General features: G+C 39.8%; 1 protein-coding gene across 2 annotated transcripts in view; it reads left to right on the forward strand.

The window, feature by feature from the left end:
* The first annotated feature begins 4,510 nt into the window (after positions 1 to 4,510).
* MCU (mitochondrial calcium uniporter) overlaps positions 4,511 to 20,303 on the forward strand; it is a 189,534-nt gene continuing 173,741 nt past the window's right edge. For both annotated transcript variants that reach the window (XM_070489934.1, XM_044756880.2), the window contains exon 1: positions 4,511 to 4,657. In XM_070489934.1, the coding sequence (XP_070346035.1) occupies positions 4,511 to 4,657 (147 nt within the window). The remainder of the gene's footprint in view (positions 4,658 to 20,303) is intronic.

Consider the following 20,303-nt stretch of genomic DNA (forward strand, 5'->3'; position numbering starts at 1 on the left):
TATATGTGGGACGCGTACCATAGCATGGCTTGCCTAGTGGTGCCATGTCCGCACCCAGGATCCAAACCGGCGAACCCTGGGACGCCGAAGCCGAACGTGTGCACTTAACGGCTGCACCACGGGGCCGGCCCCCCACAGAAAAATTTTTAAGAAGGAGTATGTAAATATATCTATGTAACTTATGTATGTAAAGTATGTAAATCCAGTGTGAGGTTGCAGTCTACATTAGAGTAAGGGGGATGGGAGTATTGGGGGAAGAAAAGAAGAGAAACAAAATGAGGAAGGAAAGAAATGTGTGTGTGTGCGTGTTTAATGGAGTGAGACTAGATAGACAGGAAACGATATGAGTTGGGGTTTAAGAGTAATCGAGCCCTTCTCGGCTACATTGACTAGAAATATTTATGATCCAGAGAAGGTGACAGAAAAAGGACATAAAAGAAAACAAACGCTAGGAAGTCATGGGAAAGAGAGTGGTAGTGGTGGAGAAATGACTGCAGGTGGGAAGGTGTAGACACATAGGAATAATGAAATCTGGAAAAACAGTGAAGCTAAATCAGATCTAGGCTGTGGTTCATGATAAATATTTGAAGGTGTAGGGGAGGAGGACATGTCCTCTCCCCAAATGGGGGTTCGTCTGGCCGGAGAACGAATTAAATTCACATGAGACAGAATGGCAAGAGAAAATTAAACAAAGCTTTATGAGGAACCATGGCCTGGGGCCTTTCTTCCTGAAGGAAGAAAGGGCACTGAAGAAGTGGGGTGCACAGAGTGGTTATATACCCCCAAACGGGGTGTTTCACATGTGATTGAAATGTTCCTCCCACAATAGTCACAAGATTGCCCTGTCGGCACAGTGCTTGATGGACACAGTAGGCAGTGGTCTGCTATCTCGGTGGGCGTAGCTGGAGGCAAGTCTATGTCTGGAGCTGGGCGGTCACAGGTGAGCACAGCAGCAATCGGTTCCTAGCCTAAGGAAAGATGCTTAATCCTTAAGGAATGCCAACGTTGGGAGGGGGAGGGAAGTCAGTTACAGGAGGTTACCAGACTAGCACAATAAAATGCAGATTTTAAGTCCTTGCCTTTGGTATTGATTAAGAGTTTTTGGAGAGTAGGTCATCGCTTTTCTTCTTCCTGGTACAGAGAGGGAGGCACTTTTTACAAATAGAGATTTACCTTACAAATGTAAACGTGTCCTAACAAAGGATAAGTTCCATTCCTCAGAGCCTCCTTCCCTGTCCCAGTTTATCAAAAGCAATCAGCCTCAAATAATCCTGATGCCAAAGAGACATATCTTGGGGTGGCCAATTCCAGGTCCCCACAAAGGCTAAACCCTTTCCTCTCACTCTTCTTCATACACTTTTCCCTGATCTTTAAGAATTGCTGATCTCACTTGAATAATTCTTATTTTCAGTGAACCATGAAACACAGTCCCCAGATCTCTTAGCAGACCCCTTTCATGTTTTCTTGCTAATGTCAATGAACTCTGTGTATCACTTACCCTGGCTATTCTGGAATGCTTAGGCAAATACTCCACTGGGTTGAGTCATATTTGGGAACTGACTTCAGTGTACATTTTTGTAGGAACCTAGTTAGGGTTTCATGCTCCAGGAAATCTGTTCTGATTAGTTTTAGCTAAAAAAAGGATCAACCTGTTTTAAGGATTGGCACAGAAAACAATTCTGCAGCCATGTAGGTTTCAGTGACCATGTTTTTATAATTATAAAAATAACATGCAAGTGGGAAAAAGTTAAACCATTCAAAAGGCTGGCTACCCTTGAAAACTCCCCAGAGTTAATGCTTTCTTGTTTATTCTTCCAGAAATCACTGTGTAAATTATATGTATATATATCTTTCTTTTTTAATTTTTAAAACTTTTTTTTTTTGAGGAAGATCAGCCCTGAGCTAATATCTGCTGCCAATTCTCTTTTTGCTGAGGAAGACTGGCTCTGAGCTAACATCTATGCCCATCTTCCTCTACTTTATATGTGGGATGCCTACCACAGCATGGCTTGCCAAGTGGTGCCATGTCCTCACCCGGGATGCAAACTGGTGGACCCCGGGCTGCCGAGGCGGAACGTGCGAACTTAACCACTGCACCACCAGGCCAGCCCCAATACATATATAACTTTAAAAGGATCACCTATATTGTATTATTACTTTTTAAAAAGTATATATGGGATAATTTTTTAAATGGTTTTATAACATTTTGTTATAGGGTTAGTCTCTATTTAACCGATTCCCTATTGTAAGACATTTAGGTTTTCTTCAATTTTTTACACTCAAAAGTTATGATGTTCTTAAGAATTTTATGGTTACTCTGCCATCCTTTATAAATGTAATGTCTCTAGAGTGTTCAGCACAGTGTCTGACATAGCAAGTACTCCATGAATATTAATTCCCTTTTCCTTCGTATATAATTTCCCTTTATATATAATTTTTTTTTTTTAGGTATGAGGATGACTTTCTGTTGAGCTATCTACACTTTCTCCTTATGGGGCCTGGCCAACCAGCTGATGTGAGATACATCCTGTGTAGCTATGGATAAGGATTTTCTCTGTGAAGAGATAATTGACATTTGTTTAGATTAATTTCTGGCCCTGGATTATCAGAACTCAGTTTAGTCAGTAGATCTTCAAATCACACAGCCTACCTGTGGTGCATCAGTGGTTTCATCTCAGTAAACAAAAGATGACATATCTTGGCAAATAGATAAGAAGAAAGCTTTTGGTAATCCCTCCAGTTTCATGTTCATGCACTTAAAAAAGCCTCTACGTATTGCGGTTCTTTTGCAAATGCACAGAATTAAATCTCAGTGTTGTAGGATGAACTTCTAATTTTCATACGTGGATAAATAGAGGACAGGCAATTCCAGTAGAACTTTTAAAGTGTAAAATGGAGATGGAGGGCACAATCCTGTTTCATAGCCAGATTTGGCAAAGGCACAGAAGATAAAAACAAAACTAAAATCCACGGTAACCCTAGTAAGAAGGTGTGAAGGGACCAGAGAGAAGGGGAAATGTCACGGCATGGGTAAATGCATAATATGCAGATGGGATAAATATAGATGAGTGGAAAATGATTGTAAGTGAACTTGCTCCAGGAATGTCACAGATTTCCAACTAGGGAGATTAGTGTGTACAGCTGTTGAATGGGGGGGGCGCATCTTACTCCTGAGCTCTCAGGTTCCACTGTTGGGCAATAAATGCCTTTTGGGTGAGTAGCATGATAGTCTCACCTGGGGAAGCCAATCATTTTACTGTTCTAGGGTGGGGAGGAAGGATTAAACAAACTAAAAGCTCCACTTCATTATTTAGCCCTTCTTGGCCAAAAAAGTACCATTTCAGTCAAAGTTTAAAGGATGTTGTTAGAACAAGTGACACAATAAAGTCATCTGTGTTTTGTGTTTGTTGCTTGTTTTAACTTTGTCAGCTAAGGCTACACTACAAAGATGTTTTCCAAAATTTAGGATAATACTTTTATTTGCTTACCAAATTGTTTCCCTGTTCCAGATTTTAAAAGGAGGTGTGAGAATTAACCAGCTCATAATAATAAGCAGACAGCAAAGAAATCCTCTTCTAAGGAAATTCAGGAACTCCAAATCTCCCTTCTTTCCCAGTCTTTCATGAGCTCTCCTTATAAGCTTGAGGAAAAAAGTATTTCCCAAGAGAAAATGATCAAGAGTTATTTTAAAGTATATTCTAACGGCTGGTTTAGCTAAACTATGAAAATTCAATAAAATAACCTTTACATGATTTTTACTATATTATCAACATCTTCTGTTTCTATAGTAAGTGCACACAAGGTCAAAGATGGTAAGAAAATAGAGAGTGTTGCTTCTGGTGAGTGTAAGAATATCAATATAAAGGTGCGGTGAAAATGAGTTGAGTATTCGAAATGTATACAGGTCTGTTAATTCACTCTGATGGCATGTACTCATTCTGGTACTTTGATATGATAATCATTCTACCTCTCCTATACTATTCTACATATCACAGTGCTTAGATCACTCCATAATGTAGGGTTAATTTCAGCACATCCAAATACCATCAGTTATGAATGATAACTCTGGGCGTGTCGTTGAGAGTTCCAGCGTACCTCGTTTATGATTATTAATTTGCTGTCTATTTTGCCAACTTAGAACACTCACGAAGTACAAAGCTTTGCACAAATATCTATTTTTCCAGTTACCCGTATCGAAGCTCTATCCTTGGCGAAGATTAGCCGAAATCGAATATCCATCTCTGTTCCTGCTATTCTGAGGGTCTCGGGTGCCAATTACCGGTTCCCTAGAATTTGCCCGTAATTGACTACGTCCCACAATCGGTAACTCTGGAAGTGACAGGCAGCCTCAAGTGTGGGTCTCCCGCCTGTCGATTGGGCTTTGCAGGAAGCCCCACCTCATCAACTCAGTCAAGGGCGGCAGTTGGTCCGGCGCCGGTGAGTGGCGGGTCTTAGCTCCGCCCCGGCCGTCCGCTGCGCTGCCTGGGTCGGCGCCGTTTCCAGTTGAGAGATGGCGGCCGCCGCAGGTAGATCGCTCCTGCTGCTCCTCTCTTCCCGGGGCGGCGGCGGGGGCGCGGGCGGCTGCGGAGCGCTGACTGCCGGCTGCTTCCCCGGGCTGGGCGTCAGCCGCCACCGGCAGCAGCAGCAGCACCGGACGGTGAGCGAGCGCGCCCGGCGGCTCCGGGGAGGGCGGGGCGGCGCTGGCTTGGGGAGCCCCGGGCCGGCAGGCCGCCGGGCAGCGGGCGAGTTACCTCAACTCGCGGCCGCTCCCGAGGTTGCCAGGCGCCGGGGAGCGGCCGTGCCCTTCAGGCGCCTGCGGCGGCGACCAGGAAGAGAGGGAGGGCGGAGGAAGCCGAGAGGAGGAGGAGGAGGAGGGGCGACGGCGGGGATGTTCCCGCAGCACCGGGGACACCAGGGCGGGGAAGGGACGGGACTTGAACCTCTCACTGACCCGCCCCCCATCTCAGTCCCTCCTTCTTAACAGCTCTGCCCCATTGCTTCCGAACTGAGCCCCATGCAAGTTGTCCCCTTTCTCTCCTCCGAGCGGGTAGGGGTGTCCTGAGTTGCCGCGGCTGCCTTTGTATGTGTCAGGAGAGTGGCAGTGCCATGCTGCTGGCAACTGTCCGCTGAGAGGAACCCAGGACCCCAGCGGGGCCGCTCCTTCGTCTTCTCTTAGCCCTCTGCCAACGAGCGAGAAGGAAAATCAAACTTTATCCCCCTCTGTGACTTCCTGCGTGTGTGGGCATGGGGAACAGCTCCTTTGCAATGGATGCTGCATTGCTCCAGGAAGCAAGCTCCATCCCCTCAGGTCCTTAAAGGTCCTTGGTGGTCCTTTTGGAGGGCTAGTTTATAAGCTTGTTCACGCGTGCCTGAAAAAGGAAGGGTGGGCAGCAGGCAGAGGGAAAGCAGATGTGACAAGTTGTTCTCAGAGGCGGGGATTTGGTGGTTGTCTTAACCAGTTATTGCTGGATTTCATTGGCTGGCAACGAACGGGAGTTTCTATTTGAACAACCGGGGCGGGGGGCGAGGGGAGGTGTTCTGATTTCTTTTTTCAATTGCAAGAGATCAACTTGGCATGGAATTCTAAACCTAACAAGTCAGCAGGTTCTCTTCCCTTAGACTTTCCAGACCCATACATGTTGGTCTCTGGCCAACTCTGAGAGAAAGAGTGTTGATTCTATTTCCTAGGGCTAAGTTGTATAGTGTGGTAATGAGAGAATCACAGCAGACAGCCTGATAGGAGAAACAAGTCCCATCAGCTCCCAATAAATACTTCCACCTGTCTTGCTCTGGTCACAAATCTCTTGAGAGGAAACTGAACTGGAGATTTTCAGAGAGTATACCCCAAGAAGAATGACAACATAAAATTAAGTGTCTGAAAGAGCTATGAAAAGAACTAATGCTCTATAAATGTAAGATGGTATTGTTACTATTAGTCATAGGTATGGACCCTATCCTTGTGAGAAAATTATACTTCTTCATATTGGGCATACTGACATATTGCTTTGCTGAAGCTTTTGGATGAGAGCCGAGCTTTTCCACAGTTCAATTTAGATTTGCATGTTTTATAGCCTCCAGTTATGTGTTTTGTTCTTTTTAAAAAATAAGGCCACCTCCAAATCTAATTGCATTGCCCTCTCCCTCAAACTGTTTAAAGACTTCCCAAGTTGTCTTTGTCTCTGTATTTTGATAAGCTATCTTCTGACTTTGCACAGTTAGTTTGTAAGACTATTTGGGTGTGGTGTTCGTTTGGCATTTTTAAATTTGTGTCTTGTATATTTTCCACTATGCGAATCTGTCAGGCTGTGAGTGTCTTCCCTGTGTGGGTACTTCATGAAAGTGTTCTGTGCTATTCTGAGGTGGGTAAAAGTGATGTGCTGAATTTGTAACTGAAAGCACAATTAAAATGAAGTGTTATTTCTGAAGGGCAGAAGTGTTATCATAGGAATGGTGACTTGTAAATGCACTTAGAATTGTAGGATTTTGAAGAAACTTGTGCCTGATTGTAAACTGATGTTTTTCTTTTTCTGTTGAAGCCATCATGTATACAGCTGTCTCCATCTGTTATTCTTTGATTCCTCACAAGACTCACTTTGAAAGGTATCTCTTAGAGATTTAACTCTTGGCATTTTATGCCTGAAATTGAGGTCCAGAAAGGGGAGAGACTTGGTCAAGGTTACACAGCTGATATGTAACAGTTTTGGGACTCCCACCCACCCCAGATAGCGTCTCCCTTGCTGTGATCTTTATAAAGTGCAGTTGCCCCTTCACATCTCTTTCCTCCTTTATAGAAGTACTGTCTATAGTATTAGGAAAGCATTAGTATTTCAAAACCCCTTGAATGGAAATTCTCCTTTAAGTAGATGCTGATTTGAGACACATGCATTAGGCAAACATGGGAACAAACAACTTGCTCTTCTACAGGTCCCTGAGAGACTCTGAGGTTGAATCCTGCATAGGAGACATCCTGTGTATGTGCAGCAGATGGCACTCTGCATTGGACTAGATCACAAGTCTGGCTTGTGCCACTTTTGTTCTGTTATAGTAGGAATGGTAAATTAGAACCAGGGGGGCATGACCAATTACAGTACTGGTTAATTTTTTGCTCGAGAGGCATGTTTTTTGAAATCCATCTTTTCCATGTTTTGAGAATGAGTCCAAAGCAATACAGAAGTTCAGCTAATTGGGAACTTAAGTTCAGCTACATGTGGTTGCAAAGTTATAAACATACTCCTCCCCTGGCCCCCCGCTTAAAACATCATTCAACTGAGTAAATAGGGGTAGAGGTGCAGGGGCTCATTCAATATTTTTAGCACCATCTAGTGTAATTTTTCCCTTCTTGTGTGAAGAACCTGTTATTGCTTCTCAGCTTGTGACTGTGAGACTGATGTAAAATGTTTGTTGCATGCCTTTCTGTGTGGTTAGTGAAGGTGGCTGCTATTTTCAAGGATGATTCTTTGAGGGGGAACTGCCTTTCATTGTGAGCTGAATAACTCCTGTGCTAAATCAGACTGTCTCTTCTCTGATTATGACAGCCTGACTGTTGGCATTTCCTGGTGGTCAACGGCTATGCTGACTTACTAAATCTCTTGCTTAAGTCTTTCATTGTACTGTTATAGTTTGTGGCTGTCCTTCTCTACTTTACACGTTGTAGTTCTTTGGCAGTGATGTAATTTCAGTTTAACCTGAATGTTTTAAGAGGTTACATTGCCTGACACAAAGGCAAGTCCCAGTTCTTTAATTGGGTTTCTCATGGTCTGGTCCAGTCTTACTTTGCCAGATCCACTCCAGCACAAATACTCTACTGTACTTAAGCCAATGTCCCATATATTCATACTAAACATTTATGTAGTTCTTGTAGCTGAGTTTCAGTTTTGATCACTCCTCTAACCTCTAAAGTCCATTTTAGGTTAGAGGCTATGACCTATGACTCTGCTTTGCATCGAACATCCTCTCTTTATGGATGGGGAAACAGACCTAATGGGAACTGAGGAAAGTGACTTGTTAGGTTATGTTTGTGGTTAACGACATCTGGGATTAAAATTCTTTCAAATGGAGGTGGATTCAAGGAGAAATCCTACTCTGAATCTTAATTTGTGAGATTCCTGTCTCTTAATCCCTTTTCATTGTTCCATTCTGTCTTCTCTGAATTCTGATAGGATTTATTATTTTTAAGACACAGATTGACTTGTTGTGTTGTCTAAATGTTCATTTGTGGGCACCTTATCTTACTGGAGAGATAAGACAAAGATTGTGTATCTTATTACCTTTGTGGGTCTAATAGAGCCTGGCACAGTGCTAGGTACATAGGTGATACTCAGACAAACATTAATTGAATAATCAACCTATTATCTGCTTGCCAGTAGAAAGATACACTCCTTTTCCCCCTCTGGTTTGACCTGTTAAATGGCCTGTTGCTCAGGTAGCCACATTTGGGTAATTGCTTTAAGTTTGGTTTTGCCAGTCCTGTCTTTGGTTGTTATTACACTTCTTTGTGGTGGACTGATGGAGAGAGTGGGTACTGTTGGATTAGCTCTACAGTGGTACTAGCTTTCTGTCCAAAGACAGCAAAAGTATGATAAATACCCAGATTATTAGAAATACAAGTTTGAATCAGATTCTAGATTTGTAGTTTTAGTCTACTATAGTATTAAGATTTTGAGGGTTCTGGATAAATATGTTTAGAGCAGACTTTTTTTTTTTGGTAAGTAAAAGCTTATTCATATTTGAATAAAATGAAAAGATTAAAGAATGACAAAAAGGATCTCTGTAATTCATTTTTTCTTCACTTACGATATAACACTTACTTTCCAAACTAGATTTTCAGAAGTCTTAAAAAAAGTTTTTTTTATTGAGATCATAATAGTATATAACATTGTGAAATTTCAGTTGTACATTATTGTTTGTCAGTCACCATATATATGTGCCCCTTTACCCCTTATGCCCACCTCCCAGCCCCCTTCCCCTCTGTTAACCACTAATCTGTTCTCTTTGTCCATGTGTTTATCTTCCACATATGAGTGAAATCATACAGTGTTTGTCTTTCTCTGTCTGGCTTATTTCACTTAACATAATACCCTCAAGGTCCATCCATGTTGTTGCAAATGGGATGATTTTGTCTTTTATGGCTGAGTAGTATTCCATTGTATATGTAAATATACCACATCTTCTTTATCCATTCATCAGTTGTTGAGCACTTGGGTTGCTTCCACATCTTGGCTATTGGGAATAATGCAGAGCAGACTTGTTTTTAAGGAAACAACTATCCGTTTGTTTATCTTAAAATCTTGCTTATTTTGAAACCCATAAAATATTTGAATGAGTAAATTTGGATTTATTCAACAAATTCTGATTATTTGAGCTTTACTAAGTCCCAAGAAGCTCTATTTTATGCTTCATGGAACCCTACTCCAAGAGGAAATCGAAATAGAAAATGCAACATCAAGAATAGTGTATGTCAAAGACAATAAATTGAATATAAATTATAATTTGGTTTTGGGACTTCCCCATGTTTGAAGTTGAAATCAAGGAGTGGTCATGGCCTTCTGCAATAGCACTTCATTGATTCAGCACTTAGTTATCTGAATAACTGCTGAGATGTTGTTTTTATTTCTTTTTATATTCTAGCTTTGCACCCCTGTGCATTTACTTAAAAACTACACAATTTTGTTTTTTGTGTGTGTGATTAAGGGCAAGATTACCTTTGTGTTTTTTTGAGGAAGATTAGCCCTGAGCCAACAACTGCCTCCAATCGTCCTTTTTACTAAGGAAGATTGGCCCTGAGCTAACATCTGTGCCCATCTTCCTCTACTTTATATGTGGGATGCCTGCCACATCATGGCTAAGATTACCTTTTAAGATCCTGAGATAGCCACTCAGTACAGGGGAATACTCTATTCTTTATGTGGCTGACTAATACCATACCTTGGCTCAGGGATATTTTAGAATTATTGGAATAACTTATTATTAGGAAAACTAAGATGTTACCATGGAAGATGTGTACTTAAAAGAATCCTGGAATTTAGAGGTTGAGAAGACCTTAGGTTAAGGAAATAAGAGTGCAAGAACAATCAAATGGCTTTTTCCTTAGTAGCCCAGCAAGTTACTACACAGCTGAAGATGGCTCACATATCTGCTGATTTTCCCATTCAATTCTTTTTCTACTAAATTACATAATTCTTTGTTTCATTTTTTAAACAGTTAAGCTGAGACTGGATTTAAAAAGTGAATTGGGGTCAAATTCCTCTAGTAAATACCTAAACTCAAACTCTCTCTTGAATAATTACTCCCTGATTTAGATAAGCTTGATGACACCTGTTAAAAAACCTGCCCTCTGCAGGTTGTGCAAAAAGGAAAACAGTCCATTTATTTAGTTCACTGCACTTTGTTAAATGCTTGCAGTGAGACAACCTGTATAAAAATGAAAGTTGACTTCAAGCAAAGAAATTTTAATAAGTTTAGTGAATTATTAACCCATAAACTTTACAGGTTTGAATCTTTTCTATTGATAAAAATATAACTTGCTAAATTACATCACCAACTGGGTTTAATAGCATGATAAAACTGAGCTTTTTTAATGCAGTTCTAGAATAATTGGATAAAATGACATTGCACTTTGACATCTCTCTTAAAAATGAGTCTTTTCCAAAGGTTCTTTAATGACGTTAATAGTATTTATTAACCTAGAAGAGAGGGATGTTTACCTTTTATGGTTTGTTACTAAAGTTTCCAGTTTTTATGTGTTTTTTCTTACTATTTGTTGTCTACTTTATTGTTTGGGGAGGAGCACTTGTAATAATCACCAGAAAATTGCTGAGGAGCTCATTAGGTGTATGAGGCTGCCCAGAGGACCGGCTCAAGTGTACAGTCTTAAACCATACTACCTCATAGGTTACAAGATCCTTTAAACTTCCTTTTTGCCTTCTAAGACAGGCCTACTTTGTAGTTCTTACTTATTTCTAGTAAGTGGAGCTACAGGATGTTTAAGAGTTTTAATATCTACTTTAAACTTTAGAGAAAGTTAATGCAACTGATAATTTGTCGAATAATGGGAGAGCAAATAAGTTAGCTTGAACTACCTGACTTGTATAAATAGAGGAGTAGATATAGAAGAAATCATCCAAGATCTGAGGACAATTGTGTTACCTCATTTAACTCTCACCATAACTGCATGAGAGGTATTATTATCCCAGTTTTATAGATGAGGAATTTGAGGATGAGATAGATTCACTTCTTCTTAAGTGTCGTAAACTGTTTTAATGCTAGGGCTGCAAAGATGGATGAGACAGTATTTTGGAGCTGAGATTTAAGCCTCGGTTTGGCTAGAAATAAACCTATACCATGCTAAGTGTTAGTGTGGGTCCTCCTTCCCTTCATCTTCTTTTCCTTTAGCCATGTTTCTTTCTCAAGCATCTACGGCAGTTTTCTTCAAGGGATCTCACTATCCTTCCCCACTGACTACATTTTTTAAATCGCTTTCTCTACCCTCCTCTCCAGGTATTAGCTGATAAGGGTCTAAGGTATTGCTTCCTAGGGATTTTTGTGATTTAGTTTAGTATTCTAAAAAGTCCCACACAGTAGACCTGGTAATTATTGAGTGATGCTTCTATATCAGGCAGTTTTATAACGTTGTCTGTAGTGTACTCCATAATAACGCTGCAGGCAAACTACTACCCCCATTGTACAGATGAGAGAACGAAGACCTAGAAGGTTAAGTTTAGAGTCATTCAGAAAATGTCAAACTCCTACTCTTTGTGAGATGCTGTGCTGGGAAAGACAGATGCCTCTGAGGTGGTCCTAAGAGTTCATAGTGTGGCCAGGAGACATTGACAAACAAGACTATAACCGGCTGTGCTTTTTTTTTTTCCTATGGAGGTTCAGTGGCAGCACTTAGACCTACATGAGAGAGTTGGGGAAGGCTTCACAGGAGAGGCCTTGCATAAGCTGAAATACGAGGAAATACAATGTGTAGGGAACTGGAAAAGTAAGGTCCACATTCCAGGCAGCACCAAGATCTGACGTGACAATATGAGGTAGTAAGCTGTATTTGAAAAACAGCCAGTAGTTTGTTACAACTGGAGTATGGGCAAGAATAGCTGGAGATGGGGCTGAACAGTAATAATGATAGCAATAATAATTAATATTTATCAAGTTCACCATGTGCCAAGCAGTTTACATAGATAATCTCACTTAATTCTTGTAATATCCTATGAGTAGATACTGTTTTTATCCTCATTTTACAGATAGTGAAACTGGGTTACCTCCAGATTGGTTAAGTGATTTGCCCAAGATCACAGCTGGTAAGTGACACACAACTGGTAAATGACTTGCCCAGGATCACAAAGCTAGCCATTGACATACCTGTTGTATAAACCCAAGCAGACTGACTCCAAAGCCTGCCTCTTAACCACTGTGCCATGGCGAGGGAGTCAGACTGTGAATCGACTTGTAAGGGGGTTGAAATTTTACTATGGTGGTTAGTGGTTTTCTTTAAACTCAACTCACAGTAGAAATACATTTTATATCATGACCTAGCAGGCCCATGTATGGGTAAAACTAAGAAAAGTTTCATGGAACAATATTTTTACTATGTATGAGGCATACATATTTTCCTTTCTGTTTTGCCAAAGAAGTACTGGTTGGGACCCACTTAAATTGATTCTACAATTTAAGCCACAGTTTGGAAAAATACTGCTGGTCAATAGGTGAGCCTTTGAAGAATTTCAAGTAAGGGAATCACATGATCAGGTTTGTGCTTTTAGGTAGGTCATGTTGGCAGCAACGTGAAGGTCAAATTGGAGAGGATGGTACCAGAAAGGCAGAGAGACCATTAAGGGGCATCTTTTTTTTTTTTTTTATAGCTGAGGAGGATTCACTGTCAGCTAATATCCATGCCAGTCTTCCGCTCTTTTGTATGTGGGTCACCACCACAACGTTGCCACCAAGTGGTGTATGTCTGCACCTGGGAACTGAACCCAGGCCACTGAAGCAGAGTGTGCTGAATTTAACCACTAGGCCCTGGGGCCGGAGTAAGGGGCATTTTAATGGACCAGGCAAAAGATGCCTGAACTAGAACAATAGCATTGGGGATAGAGAAAAAGGAATAGAGAGAATGGAGATTTAGGAAGTAGAATTGATAGAACTTGGTGATTGGATGTAACCTATCATTCAGCTAGTACCAGGTAGAAAGGCAATTCAATTCAAGGCTTGTCTGACTATTACTCAGGCACTGAAACTTTGTTTATTGACCCTCTTTGTGTGTTTCTTTTTATAGTCATGTTAAATATGCTTCTTTGTTGTCTTTTCTATGCCTCCATTTGTATATATAAAAATGTGCTGACCTGGTTTAATTGTTTTTAAATGATTTTTAAGTTTATGTATCAAATCAGATGCCTGCCTCCCCTCTTCTCTCTCATACCATCAGAATCTGGAATATTTGCACAGCAATATGAAAAAATGCATATAGCATGATGAGCACTCAGCAAATCTTTGTTTGGAAGAGTATGTTCTGTGTATTATACTCTTCCAAAGCAAAACCTCTTAACATTATGTTCATTAGTTAGAGGAATACTTTTGAGTAATTTTCTTTGACTTTATTTTCTTTAACTTTTCATTTTCGTAATATTTGATTCCCTTTAGGGAATATTGAGCATTATATGTATCATAGTCTTTATCTTTTTTAAAAAAATCAAACAAACTAGCCATTCCTAATCATGAAAACACATATTCTTCAATCTTCTAGGTATTATAATACAAAAGTAAGTTATAAGTAATTTAAGAAATGGACACAATGCATCTACCTGGCAAGTACTTGGAGCAGGTGGGGAAGCGGGGACGGTGAAGGACTGGGTATGCAGGAAAGAGAAAGGAACTATTTGAAAGAGGTGCTGCCAACTCTAGATTCCCTACGCATATATATTTCCAAAGATGACAGATTTTTGGAGGTGTTTATTTTGGAATTAGTCTCCTATATTTCCATTCGTCCCCACTGTATCCTGTATCTTGCACTGCCAGGATTCTGCTAGCTGCCATGAAGCAGGGCTGTGGCAAGTGGCCAAGTGTGATGAAAACCTATTTTTCATTTTAAAACAGAGTATAGATGTCAGAATACTTTAAAGAAGTGTTTAAAGATAGATTGAATGGAGTGGAAGAAATAGTAAAAACCTAATGAGAAGATTGAGAGTTTTTGGTTTCCCTTTGATAGAATTACATTCCTTTTGTAAACAGGAGAATACCAGATTATATCTGTCTCTGTCATTTTGTCTTTCTTGCCCTTCTTTCCCTGATCCTTGAGTGACAGTGCTAGAAGCTGCTGAATAGACAAATGAGTTTTCTGATCGTGATGAGGTGGTAGTGATTTTTTAATTTTCATTTGTGAGGGGATTCCAAGGGTGTACTCTGTGTGAATGTCTCATTATATGTATGCATGTTCATAATTCAGTTTTGTTTCTTTATTTCATTCTTGTTTTAACCCCAAAGAAAATGAAATCTTTCTTTTTTTTTCATTTCCAGCACTGGCTTAAGCTTCAAAACAAAATGTTATCTAAGCACAGTTGAGATGGTAAAACAGAATTGTAGTATAATGTATTATAGAACTTGGGAATGTTCATTTATTAAATGGAGAATTGAATTGCAGTCAGTACTTTCTTTAGTTTTAATATCTCATTCTGCATTGGTGTTTGATTCAGAATGAAATCAAGTATATAACTGGGCCAAGTGCCACAAAGTCAGGTGAGCTTTAAATATATAATGGCTTTCTTTTTAATGATTGCTAGAGCTTTTTGCAGTAAAAGGGGGAAAATGAAAGGGAACTATAATAGATTTCTTCCCTGAAACAAATATTCTTGGTAAGATTAAAAGTAGAGACAAGCTGAGGCTCTGAGTTATGGATCCAAAGGTCACCTCACAGCCAGCATCAGAAAGTAGCAGCACTCCTGCAAGAAAAGACAGAAGACAACTACTGGTGAGCAGGCTTTCAAAGAAGCTCACTTGGAAAGGCCATCCCATCACCAGAGTGGTTTTTTGGGGCAGGGGGTCCTTCATGAGGAAATTACATTGTGTTCAGTCCAACATACAAGGGCAAAAGTCTTTTTAAATTATGAAGTATATCATGTCTATAAAAACAAGTAGAATAATGTATTTTCTTTAGCTTGAGAAATTAAACACTACAGCTATAATTCTCGCCCCAAGTATCCTTCCTCAGTCCTATTTTTGCCCTCTTTCCCAAAAAGTAACATTCTTTTCACGTTGGTATTTACCACTCCCATGTGTGTTTATGCTTTTGATATCTATCAGTCAACCCCATTTAGTATTGTAAGCATGTTTTAAACCTTGTTTAGAAGATATTGCACTGTATGTACCCTTATGTAATTTCTTCTTTTTGCTTAATTCTTTAAAAAACATTTATGTAGTTCATACATGTGCTTCTGGTTCATTCATTTTTAACTACTTTGTGATGTTTCACTTTCTGTTCCACATATTTAACCATTCTCTTGTGACTGAAAGTCTCTTGAGCTGAACATTTTAGGGGGACAGGAAAGAGGAATATATTATGTCATTTTTAAAGTTAGACTAGGAATGTTGTTTTGACTTTGAAAAAAAGCCAGTTTCCTTTTTTGGTGTGGAATGTCCTCCTTTATTGTATTCCTGGGAAAACCCTTTGCATTCCCAAGTGGAGGTGGAGAAGAGTAATGTTTCGTTACGCAGATGAACATGTCCTGTGCAAAGTGCAGAATAGCATCTGCTGTAGTATAGTGAGCTCATGACAGATTGAGCTGCCTCAGCAAAAGCTTGGTTTACATTATTAAAATTCTAAGATTTTTTTCTTTTTTTTTGAGGAAGATTAGCCCTGAGCTAACTGCTGCCAATCTTCCTCTTTTCACTGAGGAAGACTGGTCCCGAGCTAACATCCATGCCCATCTTCCTCTACTTTATATGTGGGACACCTACCACAGCACGGTATGCCAAGTGGTGCCATGTCCACACCCGGGATCTGAACTGGCAAACCCTGGGCCCCCAAAGCAGAACGTGGGCACTTAACTGCTGCGCCACCAGGCCGGCCCAAAATTCTATGTTTCAAGCGCAGACTAGCTATGGATGGAAACTTGTTGGTATTTATTCATTGTTTCTTTTCTGTGTTTGGAATAATTTGCAATTTGGGACTATCTGCTTTATTTTATAAAAGGATATGTGCCTTATATGGTAAAAAAACCTGTTCTTGAATTGTATCATGGTTTTATGGAGCAAAGGAAAGACGAGTTCTGTGAATGAGGGGAGGTACTTCTTTTTGAGGCAGATGGTGTGAAACTTATTTGTGTCACTAATAAGTTTCATATGTGTACTTGCCAGTGTATATTCTTACTTTGTGGTCATAATTTTAAAAAGGAAATCTCTGGGCCAGCCCTGGTGGCTTAGTGGTTAAGTTCAGTGCACTCCACTTCAGAGTCCCAGGTTCAGTTCCTGGGCGTGGACCTACACCACTGTCTTAGCGGCCATGCTGTGCTGGTGGCCCACATACTAAAAAACAGAGGAAGATTCGCACAGATGTTAGCTCAGGGAGAATCTTCCTCAGCAAAAAAAGAAGGGAAAAAAAAAGCCAGAACCATGGAACCATGAATGACAGCCCCTTTAGTTAACTTACTTCTTCTTTGTTTGGTTATTTGGAAAGAGAAAAAAGAAAAAGAAAAAAGGTAATCTCTGATAAGTATTTTTTTCTTCCTAGTTTCATGTAGTTTTCTTTTATTTGCAACATCTTTAATAACGGTTTGAAAAATTTTGAGAATACACAGTACAGAGCTTTATTCAGGTTGTCCCTCCAAATGATTTGCTATAGTGCATTAACCAGAAATGCTGCAGCAGCAAGGGAAACACTAATAAATGGGATGCTTTCCAGGGACTGTAGCTAAAGCAGGGCAAACAGAAGCCAAAATTAAGAAGAAAATGTGAGTTAGGCACCCAAGATGTAGTCTGGCCAGATATGCTATTGACAGTGAATATCCCATTCTAATTAATTGAAGCCTGGGCAATGTGAATCACCAGACTGTCTGTTAAAAAAGTGACCGAACTTTAAGCATATTAATTAGAGTTAGGAGATTGTTCAAGAATAGTCTTTTCTCTAAAACTTATTTAGAATGAAAAATTATCTTTGATTTTTCTTCTTAGCTTGTGGTGCCTCAAGAATGATTAAACTCAACTGCCTGTTTGTTTCTTCTGTTGTGGTTCTGAGGGAAAGGGTGCTGAACAGACCATAAAAGAAGAGATTTTTTTTTTTTTGGTAGGAATGATTAGATAGGAGGAGAGAGGTTATTGCTAGTTAAGAGTGATTTTTGTTTTTTTCACTATTGTTGCCAATCTTGCAAATCACACCCATTTTTTTTACCCATGAATAGTGTAGGTGTGGGGAGAGGAGTAGTGGTATGTGAACAGGCTTTTTAAAATTGTTATTGTTATTATTTTTGAAGTCTGATTTAATTTGCCAAGAGTCAAGCATTTTGAAACAGAACTCCTAATCCCCAGAGAGTTGTGTGGGAGGCAAGTGAATCGGATCTTTTTTTAGTGCACCAAGATTTCTAAGTTTTGTAAACTTATTTCTGAAACTAGTGAAGTTTCCTGAATGAACCTGGATATCCTGAGACTTCTATTGCCAGGGTCCCCTTAAGTTTTTAAAGATATTTCTTATTTCTTCATTGTTTATTAGGGTTCTGTTTTTTAAATGCTGGAAGCATAGAGATGGGGTGAAAACAAATTTCCCTTCTTTAAAACTATTTCTAGAAGTATTGATTTATGAGTTGTTGCTTCAGATTCTCTATTTTTACATCCATATGAGCTTGCCATGTGGTTATCAAAGATTGAATACTTTCTTTCTCTGAAAAAAATATATATTTCAGAGTTTCTCATAACCAATCCAGATTTATTCTAGGTCATAACTTATATTCTTTTAAAAGTGCCCTCTTGTCTTAAGCATCACTGTAATAACTAGCAGCTAAGAATGACCAAACAAGATCTTTTCAGAGTTTCTTTTCTTTTTTGGCATTATATGCTGAGGCACCCATGTCAGCAGGCTCAGGAGGGCCTTTACCTTTGACTTTGACTTGACTTTTGTCTATTCTTTTAGGTCTTTCACGACCGTTCCTACAGTGGTTGGCAAGATATCGTTTCCACCTCACTCTCCATGTACCATGCCAGTGACATCTTAGCTGCTAGAGTGTGGAGCTGGCCTGTGGGAGTCAAGTAAGTGCCTTTTTTACTATTTGGCATGGTTTTTGCTTACTTTGCAAAGCCATGCAGAGGAATTTCTTAAGATTAGTTTTTAAAAAGGCACTTGCTTGATCCTTGTGGGCCGGCTCTTTGCTCCAGCCTGCTATTGAACACCTGGTAGCTAACATGGAGCTGAATTTAGCAAGGTGGCTGACTATTGCAGAATGGAACATTTTTACTAGGATAGACTTTAAGGGATGATAGATCTGATCTTGGCCTGATTAGACCATTTATATTGATGAGCAATCTCTGTCCCATCCCAGAATCAATCAGAACTATATTAACCCAAAGAGTTAGGTACTCCGGCCTCCTGGAAATTTAACAGGTTATGAATGGCAGAGGGTCTGCTGGTCTAAACCAGCTGGATTGCATGGAAACACAACAGCTCTCCCAGGAAGGCCAATGACGTTTCCCAGGAAACCTTGACATTTATCTGAATTAATTTAGCTTAATGTATGGAAGAAATGATGGTTGGTGTTAGAGAGGTTTGGGTTTCTGTATTTATTGCTAAAGTTGCTAAAACCTGGTATTTTACTTTTGCAGGTCACCTTGTAAATTTTGCCTATATAAATTAACACATCCCCTGTTATGTCGTAACAATTATGTAAGGGAGAGTGTTTTCCTGCTCTGTCTTAGGTATTGGTGATGTGACCTGTTCACACAGGGGAAACTTGAACATTCTCAGGTATGTGAAGTCATGATTCATAAGCATTTTCTCCCTGCAAACAAAACACAGTTTATTTCTGTGTGAACTCATGATGTAGTTTTATAAAATCAGTTTTACCAGTCGATTTTTCTGCCCCTGAGACTGTAGAACAGGGATTAGCAAACTACAGCCAAGACCACTGCTTGTTTTTGTAAATAAAGTTTTATTGGAACACAGTTAGACCCATAATTTACATATTGTCTACGGTTGCTTTTGCACTATGACAACAGAGTTAAGTTGTTGTGACAGACCATATGGGCCACACAGCCTAAAATATCTGGCTCTTTAAGAAAAAGTTTGCCAGCTCCTGCTGTAGCAAAACCAAACTTCAAGTTGCATTTAGATATAAACTTGCTAGAACCACAGTTGAATTCAAATAGTCTTCTAAAGAGAAAGCCAAGACCTGTGTCATACTGCTGACTAGCAAGTAAATATTTTCGATATATATAGTGGTAGAATTACTAATACAAGGTTAATGAAGTGGAAAGTTATGATGGCAGTCCAACTTCTTTATCTTTTCTTTCACACATCATATTCTCTCTTTCCACCTGCCTCAGTAGGTGTAAACGTTCATTCAGTGGCAGGATGTTATCTATCTTTCTAGACACTCTAAAGGTTTTATAGAACAGATGAGGATATAAGATTTAACTAGGATATCTGGCATAGCCAAGAAGTGGTAACTAAAGGACCTCTTCATTCATGGAACAAATATTAGAGTTAAAATGGACTTGAGATCATGGAAATTGGGGACTAGAGATGTTCAGGGAAATGTTCAAGCATCACAGAGCAGATTAGCTGTAGAACTGAAACTAGACGCTAGATCTCCTGCCTCTTTGCCCAGCGTTCCTTCCACTAGGTCTCATACCATATTAGGGCTACTTGTTTTCCCTACTAGCTGTAAGGCACAGTCTGTTTCTTTTCCTTTATTACCCCTGAAGTAAAAGCAAAGACTCAGTGATTTAAACCACAAAGATACGATATATTGGAGAATTGACCTTACCTGGAATTTGGATGCTTTTATTTTATTGTTTGAAGATAACTGGGGGGTTGATTCTTTATGAATCATTAAGTGCTTATAGTGTATACTCAAAAAGGGTTAGATTAATTGGGATAAAAAAGGAAGTTTGAGCCTTGTTCATAATTTTGTAGCTAGGAGCAAAACCAAAATTGATATAGATAGAATGCTCACCTCATATATCTGTGTGTCTAGGCCCATAGATGGAAGGAATGTGTGTGTGTGTGTTTGCATGCGTGGGTGTCTAACAGCTCTTAAAGTGCATTTGGATTGCGTTCTGAGAGGAGTTTAGCAGGTGTGTTACAATCTGCAGATTATGTTGCAGAG

The sequence above is a fragment of the Equus asinus genome, chromosome 2 (assembly GCF_041296235.1).
Source record: "Equus asinus isolate D_3611 breed Donkey chromosome 2, EquAss-T2T_v2, whole genome shotgun sequence".
Classification (NCBI taxonomy): Eukaryota; Metazoa; Chordata; class Mammalia; order Perissodactyla; family Equidae; genus Equus; species Equus asinus.